Here is a 13,922-nt window from a genome sequence, read left to right on the forward strand (position 1 = left end):
TCTGCATGTTTGACTAACCACATGAAGAATACAAAAGGACAAAGACGACTGATGATTAAACTATATGCTATAAACAGCACGTTTTGGTGAATAAGTGAATGCTGTTTGAGGCCGCAGTCAGACACACCCAGGCTGTATCACACGGCTGGTCAATAATGGAGTAAAGTCAAAACATTGGTTACACAACAGTCTCGTTTCCTGCTGACTGGGTTACGTCCTATTGCGCAACTTAGTACAATAACCAGTCCAGAATTTTGAGACCAATTCATTCAACTGGATACATTTAATATCAATCAGTATTATTTGATACATCTAAGCACTTGTATATTGCAACACTACGCTCCTTCTAATTCTTGCAAACACGTCGTGCAGCGTGCTCTGACAAATGGAAATCTGGAAATCGTGGAAATCGTGGAAATCTCAAAACGAGGCTCTGCCGCTAGAAAAGTTTGGCGGTCTTGTACGGACTTGATATTATATCAATCATATTGTGCGTTACAAAACTACACTGAATAAGCGCAAAGAACACATAACAGGTGTAACCAGTGAGCCTTGTGAATCATTTTACGACCTCATCAAACAGGGGCAGTCATGCTGCTACACCTCGCCATAAAATAAAGAAATACGATGTTATTAAAGTTTAAAATTAACTTGTAAATACCATTTTCTTATGAAACAAGAAATTGAAATTCAGTGTAACCAAAGTTGTTTGTGGTGTCTCTTCACTTTCACACGAGAAAATTCGGATCGGCTGAAAAGTAGGTCATTGTCTGAATAGGTTAATGAGACTCATGTTTCGGTTTGTGAACTTGAGTAACCAATGACTGATATTTTAAGCAACGACAGGTAATAATGTGCCATCATCCAAGTCAAGCGAAAGATAATCCCAGTCATATGAATCACCTTTAACGACCAACTTGTTGGTTGAAACAAACTGCATTCAGGAGTCTCAGTAAAGAACCAGTTCAACATTGATTGCATTAAGGCAACGCACAATATAGACGAATTAAATTGTTCTATTGATTAATGTTATAAATGTGTATGTTTGTTTCCACAAGTAGTCCGTGTAAAATCTGCAGATGGTCCGGGGCGGTGAGGTAGCCCTATGGTTAAAGCGTCCGCTCGTCACGCTCATGGCTCTGGTTCGATTCCCCACATTGGTACAATATGTGATGCCCATTTCCGATGTACCCCGCCGTGAAATTGCTTGAATCTTACTAAAAGCGATGTAAACCATATTCACTCACTGTAGATGTACGGACAAACATGTACACCTATGCCACGTCCATCGACGGTATTCCACGTGGATAAGCACTGCGGCCATGTACGCTGTCAACACATGTACACTTTGACAACTCCTTGATAATACAGACCAACATACATCCGGCCACGCCCATCTATATCAACACCTAGTGGTGTGTCAATATCGTCCTCATCTGTCAGTATGTTTTCGACAAACTCTCCTGCCTCGGTCAGATGAATGACTCTGTGTAGAGAAGAGTCTGTAACCAGGATGTCACCTCTGCAGGTACTTGTGATACCATGTGGCTCTTTCAGTGCTGTGTCTCCTGTAGGTCTGTAGTGGAAAACAGTCTCACCCTCGGGGGTCAGACACACGACAGATTTAGATCCCCAGTCAGACACCAGGATGTGCCCTGTCCTTGTGCTACAAAGGTAGGAGGGATCCGGAAAGACCTTGGTACCACTCTTGTATGTGCTGATTGACTTCAGCACGTCTCCTGTCATATCCAGGATATCGACACAGGGGAGGAGACGGAGAGCTTGCTGCGAGTGTTGACGGGTTCAGAAATGTTATACCCCAGTACTGTTTACTGGTAGTGATGGTTGACAGCAGTTCCAGATCCGGGTTGACACCTACTGTTACAATCTGGTTTTTAGCTGGAACTGTTACAGCCACCTGGTTGTACGTCAGCCTTGTCAAACTTTCCGGACAATTCCTCAGACATAGCCTGCTGTGACAAGGTTGATTGTTCCTGGTGTAGAAAGACTTCACACTGGTGTTCTCGCAGTCTGTGAGTACAACTGTTTCTGTACCATCCACCATCATCACGGCCAAGTCAGTCATCCGTGCTGCACGTCGTTCTCCTGCTATTCTGACTGTAATGGTGTCTTGTAGCACTGGATCAGCCATTAGGTCCACATCGCCATCACGCAGGACGTCTATCGCACCCAGCTGTAGATCCCCCAGCGCTTTACTCAGCTTCTCAATGTCATGTCTGAATGTGACCCTGACCATTATTCCATCCTCTGCGTCCCCAACAGCCTCCACACCACCAGCCTCACAGCCCTGATACATCTCATACACATCCATGTCACATTCAGATTGTAGAGCCTGGTCTATCAGCTCAGTCTGTTGTTGGTACATCTGTAATGAAAACTCTCTTGATTTTACACTTGCTTTCAGTTGTCCGATGTGGATGTCTGACATCTCTTTGAGATTATCCAGAAGTTGCTTTCTCTTAAACGTGATCTGTTGAATGGCTTCCTGTGTTACAGACATTATGTTTTCTTCCATTCGTGCGTATCTAGACATTTCTCTATTTAATGACGATTTCAGTTCATCAGTTTTGTATTTCGTGTCTTCTTGCTTCTTTGATAACGCCTCTTTCTTCTTCTTGAGTTCACTTCTCATGGTCTCGATCTGTGACTCGATTGTGACAAAGGAATCACACTTCCTGTGATAAATGATGCAACATTTGTAACAAACCATCTTCTCGCAATCCTCACACAGAAACTCCACGCATTCCTGCTTGTGTTCCTTGCACATGACATTTCGCTTTCTTTTGACCCTGACCTCCCCACACAGTTCAGTGACGTCATGGTGACGTGTAGCTGGGATGCGATTGTGCACTCTGACACATTTCTCACATAGTGCGTCATCACAGACAGAACACCAAACAACAGCTGGAGTTGTCTCCCGTCCCTCTTTACAGAATGCGCAAAAGTTTGAATCTGGAAAGGATTGATATGTTAAGGAAGTAGATCTTAACACAAACGTAAAAGGTGGAATCAATAACAGTTATCATTATACCCAAAGATCACCTGATAGCGATTTATGCACATTACTGCCAGAATTAAATGTAGGACTTTTATCATTTCAGACACTTTGACGATGTAATAACGTCGTACACTCAAAATCTCTTACTGTGATATTGCATGGTACATTATATATTCACTGATTTATAAAAGACAAAATAAAACTTAAAGCATTCCTGGAGCTTCAACTTGTGATTCGATCAGCAGTACATGTGAGTGTATATATACATACCCTTTGATTCCGGACCAAACGAGTCCAAAAGTCCCTGCATGACAAAGCTTGGCTTGACGTCATCTGCCCATTCCTCCACTGGTTTCTCAGGGTCAGAGACCTTCGTCATCTTGCTGCAGAAAGGGCAGATGAGCGACTTGGCATTGATGGCTTCTGGTCTGGTTTTGGTGAAGTTGATTACACATTTCCGACAGAAAGTGTGATAACACACAAGTGTACAGGGATTGACGAACACCTCTGTACATATTGTACACGTCAGGAAGTGTTCGGTCAGCTTCTGGGAGGTCGCCATCTGGAAGGATATAACCAAGCAGATGCTATGTGTAGGTAAGTACACAATGATATACAGGTTAACACCCTTATGTCGAAGTTAGAGTAACCAAGGTAAATACTGCAAGGTTCGACACAACCGTAAATGATGACGATGTAATACGAATTTGCCAAGCTTTCACTTCGAGACAGCCGTAACCTTGACATATCAACAGTGTTTTTACAAGGGGCGGTGGCGTAGCCTTGTGGTTAAAGCATTCGCTCGTCATACCGAGGACCAGGGCTCGATCCCCCAGATGTGTACAACGAGCGAAGACCATTTCTGGTGTCTCCAGGCGTGTTGGATATATGTGAAATATTGTTAAAAGTGGCGTAAAATTAAACTCACACACTATTATAGGATATTTATATAGCGCACATAGTACAAGCTCAAGGCGCTGGAATGTTCCCTTGATCAATGGATATCTTTTTTCTGGCATTCTGTTTTATTAACCATCTCAACTTCATGGGTAGTATTTAACTCATGCAGTCTGTTAGGCCCAGCGAGTTATCACACAGCCTCATCCTCACAAGGTACCCATTTGCAGGCGCTGAACTGGGACACATAGTCACAGTATTTTGTCCAATGATACTGCACGTTACTGTACCCGCAACGAGGTGTCTGCACGTGTTCGTGTGTCCACCATCTAGTTACCTACCATCGGATGAGTGGGTTCTTGAAAGTGCACAGGGTTGTGTAGTAGGTGTTGTGACAACGCCTGCAAGTAATGATGCTCCAAGGTTTTTACACTCGGTCACAAGTGGGGATCGATCCAGGAACCTTTCGCTTATTAGCGCGGCGCTTTATACACGTCGCCCACCTTGCCACTCACATATTTGCAAAGAAACTACCGTCGACTCAAAGATGAAGTCGCTAACAGTGACCTTCACATACAAACATACTCCAAAAGCGCCTTTGAAAATTTCATACGGGTATTATTATTCAAGGTTATTGTTCAGATAGCGAAAATTGAAAGTTGCATCAGAAATTCTGGAAAAGGATTCTCTCCTTGCAAGGCTGCCCATCATCAAAGACAACAAATAGTGCTACATCTTGTCGGGTGATTATCCCCACCACTAAGATGTTATTTACGATAACCCCTTAAATATAATAACAAGAAATATCTACAGACAGCCTGTGTTGATACGTACGTGACGTGTGTCGTTATTTCATGGCGGTAATGCCACCGTGGTCCAACTGTAAGGGTTTTCTGAGAAGTCTATGGGACGTATGGGTTAATGAATAGAATGTGCATGCATTTCTTTATTTTAAAACAATAATTTATTGAATTTATTTGCCCTTCTTGTACTTAAAATGTCGGATCTGCTCATTCTGCTGCAGAGTTGTATACTGTGGAACGGGGCGTTTATCATATAATGCAAAGGGAGGTAATCGCACAGTAGTTAACAAGAGGATGTTGGTGTAAAACGGAATGAATTGAAACCAGAACTGTTCATATTGTTTGAGCATGACTGTGTTGATATATTTCGGGAGGTGGGGTGTGTGTGTGTGTGTGTGTGTGGTGTGTGTGTGTGTGTGTGTGTGTGTGTGTGTGTGTGTGTGTGTGTGTGTGTGTGTGTGTGTGTGTGTGTGTGTGTGTGTGTGTGTGTGTTGTTGTTGTTGTTGTTGTTGTTGTTGTTGTAGTTTCGGTCTTTTCACCAAGGGAAATGTTGTTGTGCATATAACTATTTTCTGTCGGATTAATCTCGTGTGGGTAAATGAATAGAAAGTGCATCCGCTTTTGTAAAACAATTGTGATTAACGTGTCATATTTGCTCTTGTGCCATAACTGAAGGGTCTTCTGCAGTGATGTTATTTACTGTATAAAGACAATGTTTACTATCAATAATAAGGGGAAGCAATCGCACTGTTGTGAACAATAGGGTGCAAGTGTAATACAGGAAATGAATTGAAACCTATACTGTTCATATTGATTTGTGTATGATTGTGTTGACTGAACTTTGAAAATTGTTCTTGAGACATTTCGTTCTTTTCTTAATTCACAAAGGGCAACATAATTTTATTCATGACAACTCTTCGGTCGGCTCCATCTCACGTTAAAGGCATTTCTTTTGTTGAGACAATCGTAACAATGTTTCAATTTTTCTGACCAGAGAACAGAGAAAGAACATTTATAGGAACACTTGGACTGAGCCGTTCGTGTTGTAGTACAAGGTATAGAGTATGGAGGTTGAACATTATTGCAATACATGTATATATTTTCCTTTGTAAACTTAACAATCTACAGATTAAGAAAGATGGATGACACCTTTATTGTTATATTATGAAGCTTTGGTATGGATAGGTGTGCTAGCTTGAGAGCGATTTAAGAATCTATACCGAAACGTCGGATCATGATAATAATTATTAGGGGTGACTATTGAGGGGCAAACAACTATTGCTATAGCGATAGTCTATTGAAACATACTATTGCAATAGTTTTTTCTCTCTCCTTGATATGTCTCATTTGAAGTTATGTCCCAAATTAATGTATAGTTTATATGCGATACTACAAGTTGAAGTAGTCTTTTAATTGCTGACAAGGAACTTGAAACCCAGATCAAGTAAACAGTTAAAACATAAACTCAATGAAGCTGCAAGTCTACACCCAAACATCTTGTATTTTGCAATGCGCATTTATCAACAGAAGTCAATTACTAAACTATCGATAGTCACACATACCATCGATGCATCGATAGTTTTTCGTTTCTACCATCGATTATTTGCTATCGGAGACTCAACAATTTGCAATACATCGATTGTTCGATGCATCGTTACAGCCCTAATAATTATATTACTGAAGTTGTCATCCATAAAGTGTCATTCCTTTGATAATAAAGTATTAATGAATTTCTTATTATTCATAAACTTCTACAATTCCAATCAAACAAATCAATGTTCAAACATGAAATTTAGAGTTGCATTTATGAGGTGAAACAATATGGCTTCATTTTCAGTAATATTTTTAATGTACTTTTCTAAAAAACAAACGCATTACCAATGTATATTTCTTACCAATTTATAGTAATCATGAATGTCGTTACAAATGTTAAATACCAAACAAACTGATTTTTCCATATCTCCTTACTGCTATATTAGGTTCAACTGGTGTCATTTTTTCATTCAAAATAATATTTTTTCTCTGTTTTCCCACTTCTCTCAAGGTCATATAAATAGCTAATAAAATATCGTTGAAACCTCTTTGTCGCTGTATGAACGTCTTGCATCAAAACTGTCTTAACGCATATGAAGTGTATGGCGCAGCTGAATCGTGTGTGTACCACATATCTTGGACGACCTCATGTTCATAACGAAAGTAGCACGAGTGTTGTTAGCTAACTGATACAGATTTTGTCAGACAAGTCATGTAAAGATACCATATAAATTACCTTTTGAAAGTTACGACATGGACTGGTTGGTCTTCGATTTAATCCCACTAATACAATAATTACCTGTTACAACACGTATATCTCTGTGTGTCTGATGTAATATGAAACTAATCCGTAGCAGTGACAAGGAGAGAACGATTACTAACAACCTCACACATACTTTGAGTGTAGTTTTGTTAGGTCTGTGTGTGAGCAGGGAGTGTAATACTATGGTGTAGATGGGCTTTTTATGGTGTTACGTAACAGATGTATGCGTGTGCGTGTGCGTGTGATTATTACTGACACACCAAAACTATCTGCGACAACCTACCTCGACTAAACCGTCCGTGTCACCAGACTACCGGGTGTGTGTGACAGAGAGAGAGAGAGAGAGAGAGAGAGAGAGAGAGAGAGAGAGAGAGAGAGAGAGAGAGAGATTACATTTAGAGAGTTACCTCCCTTCCAGTCGAATGCGGTAGGAAACTGATAAAGTGAAATAGCCGACTGATTTGATACCCCGATTACATTTGTCACGTCTGTCCATTTCGTAATCAGTGATCAGTTCTTAAAAAGTTTAGAAATATTTTACATTCACACAAAAACGAGTATTTTTGAGGATGGTAAACCACATATATCCTCATTTGAAAGATATATAATGAAATGTATACCGAAATGACAAATGGCAGAAAACGTTCTATTTCCACCTTTGAGCTCAGTAAGTCCTTTAATAGGTATCTATCTGACACATACAAAACAAAGGTAACATGCTTTTGTGACAGAGAAGGATTAACACGTCACAATTTAATTCTGGACTCACAAAAGTCCAGAAACTCTCCGCACTGTGGGCACTTCCTGACAAGAGATTTGACCAAATGAAACATGCAGTTCTTATGAATATATGCCAAGGATGAAAAAATGAAAAAATGTTTTTCGAAAACTTGAAATTTAGACTCGCTCGGACCTTCACGGGCGAACAGTGGCCCATGGGCGAGAATGTTTAATTTCGATCAGAATTCATGTTTTGGAGGTTGTAAATGAATGAGTGTATGTTTATAAACATCATGACACAAATTTCAACTCATTTTGACTTAAATCGACTAACTTAGAGGGATATTTAAAAATCTCGCCCATGGGCGAAAAACATTTTGGCCCATGGGCGAGAATATTTACTTTTACTCAATATTTATGTTTTGGAGGTTGTAAATGAATGAGTATATGTTTATAAGCATCATGACACAAATTTCAACTCATTTTGACTTAAATCGACTAACTTAGGGCGATATTTAAAAATCTCGTCCATGGGCGAAAAACATTTTGGCCCATGGGCGAGAATATTTACTTTACTCAATATTTATGTTTTGGAGGTTGTAAATGAATGAGTGTATGTTTATAAGCATCATGACACAAATTTCAACTCATTTTGACTTAATTCAACTAACTTAGAACGATATTAAAAAATAGATAGAGGACGAGTGTCAGAACACTATCAAGATTTTAACGTATTGTTACAGGAACAAAGTGCGAGTACTTTTATCTATCTTACAGGCAAGTAATCAAGTTGCACGAACCAGACACTGCCGATAGACTCACCACAGACGTCCAGATACATTCAAAGCAGACATTACATAATTTTATCTCTAACTGTATATTATATCTGTAACTACTCCAACATGCCCGTATCATTCTGTATCATGCACTGCTGGCTTGTGTCGTGTGATTGCCAGGGCTGTCAAGTATCATGACGTTTGAGAGTGTCAAGCCTGTATACTTCAGTGTACGTTATCAGCATATAAAGTAGTCCACGTGATGACAAAACAGAGACCACCCATAAGTCCAAAGTGATTGTCTGTGCTCAAACTCGCCAGCCGTCCTACCTCGACTCTTTAAGCCCCATAGGTCAACGTTTATGCTTACAGTTAAAGTGTAACCCAATTTAATTTGGTTATTAGGACCCTGTATTTTTATCAGCTGCAGCTTAACTGTAATACCAAATTCATAAGCTATACTCCTACTCCTTCTACACACATAATGGCTAAGATAACCTTCTCACTTCTCTCCCCCGTCCTTCCTTCCCCATACCCCGACCCCACCTATTGTCTTTCTTCATAATTCCAAACCATGATCAATTTATACTCCTTGCTATCATCTTAGTCATACCTACAATTATCTACACTCATTTATCATCTGCTTCACATTTTTTCATTTTTGGTGTCTGACGTTTCTTCTTCCAAATTAAACCCGTGAAGGTCCGAGTTAGAATGAGCATTCAGTAACCCATGCTTGTCTACCCGTGAAGGTCCGGGTTAGAATGAGCCTTCAGTAACCCATGCTTGTCTACCCGTGAAGGTCCGAGTTAAAATGAGCCTTCAGTAACCCATGCTTGTCGTAAGAGGCGACTAACGGGATTGGGTGGTCAGGCTCGCTGGCTCGGTTCCCAATTGCGCAGATCGATGCTCATGCTGTTGGTCACTGGATTATTTACAGACGCCGCCATATATTTATTATCATGTTTGTAGCCGTTTTCATTCAAAATTCACTTAGGTTAACACCCCATCATTTGCATTTTTGGGGTATGGCGGTTTATCCCTTATTATAAACATATTAATTATTACTTTAGCTCCCACCTACCCTGTCGGCGTTATTGGCTACAGCCAGAAGCTGACGTTAAACTCATAATCATCATCATATGTAGTCACTAGGCACTTAAAACATTAGAAGTAATGCCATGGAACAAGTTATCTAACTACAGTATGACGTGATATTGTATAGTAGATGATTTGAGAATACAGAAGCACTGAAAAAGCATCGTTTTTTACCACCAAGGGCATAACTCTTGTGACCCAGTTCAGGATCGAATGATGACTGAAAATGTCAAAAATGCCGCTTCGCAACAATCTGCAAATGATCCAGAGTTCTATCATTTTTATGTGATATGGCTTCACAGTACAACACAAAGGTACTACCTTGTGTTGGAAACTGTATCTGACATACTGCTTCAATGATACATTGATTCATAAAACAGAACAGAAATCACAGCAAGATAAGCCCCATTACAGTAGCTTATTTATTAATTTGTTAACGTACAACATGCGAAATAACTCAGTGCAGTTGGAAATGTGGCTCGTCAATGGTATGCGTGTACGAACAGATAATATCAAAACATACACGTCGGAACAGTCAAAATTAAGAAATTGTTGAATATGAAATATTACTTTTAATTTGTAATTCTTGTAACATAAACAGTATTGTGAGAACTTTAACTGTATTGAAATATGTCTTGTCAATCCTATTGACATTTGCCAATAACCACTTCCAAATAAAATAAATAGTCTATGCTGCTTCAGAACAAATAAAGGTTAATTAGGGAGCCATGCCATGGAACAAGTTATCTAACTACAGTATGACGTGATATTGTATAGTAGATGATTTGAGAATACAGAAGCACTGAAAAAGCATCGTTTTTTACCACCAAGGGCATAACTCTTGTGACCCAGTTCAGGATCGAATGATGACTGAAAATGTCAAAAATGCCGCTTCGCAACAATCTGCAAATGATCCAGAGTTCTAGCCAGTTGGAAATGTGGCTCGTCAATGGTATGCGTGTACGAACAGATAATATCAAAACATACACGTCGGAACAGTCAAAATTAAGAAATTGTTGAATATGAACTATTACTTTTAATTTGTAATTCTTGTAACATAAACAGTATTGTGAGAACTTTAACTGTATTGAAATATGTCTTGTCAATCCTATTGACATTTGCCAATAACCACTTCCAAATAAAATAAATAGTCTATGCTGCTTCAGAACAAATAAAGGTTAATTAGGGAGCCCCAACTGGGTAATTAAGGAAAGAAATCAATACACTGTCACTTCCTGCCCAGGACGTCACACGTCACCACTCAGGAGCTAAGGGCATTGTCAAACCTTCTCACAAAGGAAAAAAAAGCATCAAAACTGTGTTTTTATTCTACGTGACACTCGGTATGTCGTCATAGTATTCATTGTTGAATAAATTCTATCGTGGGCAACCCCCCACACTTGCGAGGTGTACCTACCCAGGTTCGCACGTTTCGTTTTAATATTTTGTGATCAATTATTTTGTAATTCCCGTCTGCCCGTCACGGCTATTCTTCGCCCGAGGTTTTAGGGGAGTACAATCTTGAACATATGCTTTAAACATATTTATATTCTCAGAGAATCTGGTTTGGTAACCGGTAATACCTCACCGGTACATATATAATATAACAGAATACACAAGAACTGGATACACAAAAACGTCAAATTAATTCCTATCATAAGTAGTAGCAAACTGTCACTGACGCCTTCGGCTAGGTGGATAAAACGGGACGCAAAAATTCCCGTATACGCCGCATCACAATAGTAAACAGAAATTATTTTATCGAATGTTTAAAGACAGACAGACAGATAGACATAGTTTTTTAAAGTGTCCCATGTATGTAAACAAGATATAAAATTCATATAAAATAAACACGTAATGTTTTACATACATCCAGCCTTAACAGGCTTATGGGACACTGTTAATCTAGAGGGTCAAAATATACATCATAGAAAGATTTTTATAAAACCATATAAATACATAACCTTAGGCAAAAATATCTTAAATCTCTCTTCATGTAAATATAGCATGAAATTCAGTCATATATTTCACTAACATGGTACTGACTAGTCGATTTGAACCAGTGCTTCACGGTTCACTGACTGCTGTGGATGCATATTATCAAGGGTACAGCTTCATTAAGCCTTATGCAACCAACCATAAAATGTGCTGTTTTAAGCGGTCTGTCTTTTGGGAGGTCTATCTGGTGTCAGCCCGATCTGTCGACAAATAAAAAATAGGATGTCCCTAACTGTCGACAAAACAAAAAACCCGGAATGTCGACATCGCGTGGTCAACATACCGTGACGGTGTTAATTAATGAAAGAGAATGTTTGCTTAGTGGTTGCAAGTGGCCATGGCGGCTACAGCTATGCTCGTATCATGAGTAAATGAATTAAGTAGATTAAAGAGAATGTCGTTTTAACAATTTGCAAGAGAATTAAGGTTGCAAAAACAGATTATTATTTTACGTTATGCGAGTGGAAGGATTACCATTTTGGAGTTTAACATGCAACAACATGAGAAACGGAGAGCTTACAAATTATTTTGTGATATTGGGAGTAGAAGGATTATCGAAATGCTTTTGTAAACATTTCGCATGTGGGTATATATAATAGATCATGAATATTTTGTCACCACTGTCAAAATGGCAAATGCTATGGTGCGGGTTACATTGATTGACAACATTCATAGAGGTCAGAATCTTTACCACAATGGATTCAAGTACAAAGTCAACAGAAGCAGAGGTCAGAAAACATACTGGAGATGTACAGAGGCAACCTGTCCATCATATCTGGTTACAGAAAACAACCTGCTGAATATAGTCGGTCAAGGTCACAACCATCCTGCTATTCCGTTTCTTACTGAAGTTGATGCGTTCAAGTCAAAGCTCCATCATCGTGCAAAGACTGACAACGCTACGCCTATCCCCCAGACGTCGCTACCGAATCATCGACGCTAGGATTCAATCCTTGAAGGCCGACCTTCTTGCCGACAGACTTACCGACTTGAATTACACAGACCATGTGTCAGAGTCGCTTCATCTTGGCCGAACATTCAGATTACTTTAGTGCACATATAAAGTAATTTTGGCAAGAAGAAATAACTGGACTCATCTTTTATATATTTATTACTTATACACCTGCAGAAAGTACTTATTTATATAAAACACACACACAAATATATTGTGTTAGCTTTATGAAATATATGAACAAATATGCTATATTATGTGACATATGATACATGCATGTTGTTATATTGACTGAATAAATATATTGTCTACTTTATATATCACACTCTGTTTTAATTAGTTTGTTAATTCGAGAACACTGGGAGTGAAGTCACTCACTCATGTAGAACATCACCTCCCTTTTCCCGGACTGTCGACAAGTATTTTGGACGGATTATTTCTTGTTGTCGACAGTCCGGGCATAAACCGGTCCATCTTATGGGAAGATACCGGTTTTTTCCATGGGGCGGGATATAAATGATTTATTCTGCCTGATGATTTGTACAACACCACCCAAGCAGTGCACAACCGTGCACCCGGCATACATTGTAATTTGTTCGGTTGTAGAAAAAAGTCATGGAAAAAAGTCATAGATTTGGTAGGGATATAAAGTCATAGGAAAAAAGTCATAAACTCAAAAAAGGTCAGGATTGTAACAAGTCATAACAATATTATTATCAACAGCACTACCACATTTGAACCTAACTTATAAAATTAATGTAATCATTCAAGTAAAATACATCATCATACCACTTTCATCTGCAACAGCACTACATCAGTCAGTTGTCCTAGCACATTTTATTTAACCGAATGTTCCATCCAACACCGTGAAGAGTTTGGATCACAGTCTTAGGGCCAGCGTGTCTTATATTAGCTGCTAGAAGGAAGCCATTTGAGTAAAAAGTATTAACTGATAATCCCATGAGTTCATTAATTGGTATGATATCGTCAAGCTCAAAGCTAGGTATAAAAACAATCATGTGACTTGTGACTTTTAATCCCACAATCCGTTAAGAACTAAACAAATAATAATCTGTTCATTTCTCCTGTTTTGATAAGATCCAATTGCTTACAGCGTCACACTAAAGGAATAATTAACTTGAAAGTGAAATAGTATAAACAAAGTAAATAACTGGAGAACATGATGTTTTATAATAGTTATTTTTTCTATGACTTTTTTTCCATGACTTTTTTCCGTCCACCATTTGTTGTAGGTCACGTGAATCAATCAGAGATAGACATTATTACATGAGGTAGGGTAAATGTGCATTGTACGTGCTTAGGAACCTTGAACTTGCAGTTACATTTCATTATTTGTGTACAG

General features: G+C 39.0%; 1 protein-coding gene across 1 annotated transcript; it reads right to left on the reverse strand.

Moving 5' to 3' along the window:
• Positions 1 to 1,565: 1,565 nt before the first annotated feature.
• On the reverse strand, positions 1,566 to 7,361 carry LOC124271942 (E3 ubiquitin-protein ligase TRIM33-like). Its single transcript, XM_046707116.1, has 3 exons — positions 7,299 to 7,361; positions 3,290 to 3,581; positions 1,566 to 2,973 (listed from the first exon to the last, which is right to left on the reverse strand). Exons 2-3 carry the CDS (start codon positions 3,579 to 3,581, stop codon positions 1,667 to 1,669), a joined length of 1,599 nt encoding a protein of 532 aa, XP_046563072.1. The 5' UTR covers positions 7,299 to 7,361; the 3' UTR covers positions 1,566 to 1,666.
• Positions 7,362 to 13,922: the final 6,561 nt, after the last annotated feature.

The sequence above is a fragment of the Haliotis rubra genome, unplaced genomic scaffold (assembly GCF_003918875.1).
Source record: "Haliotis rubra isolate DU_JTF1 unplaced genomic scaffold, ASM391887v1 Scf103, whole genome shotgun sequence".
NCBI classification, from domain to species: domain Eukaryota; kingdom Metazoa; phylum Mollusca; class Gastropoda; order Lepetellida; family Haliotidae; genus Haliotis; species Haliotis rubra.

Bases quoted from the DNA above. Each gene is read 5' to 3' on its own strand.
- LOC124271942 (XM_046707116.1), bottom strand. From the start codon at position 3,581: ATGGCGACCTCCCAGAAGCTGACCGAACACTTCCTGACGTGTACAATA. The intron at 2,974-3,289 runs GTATGTATATAT...AATCCTTTCCAG, and splicing joins GTTTGGTCCGGAATCAAAGG to ATTCAAACTTTTGCGCATTC.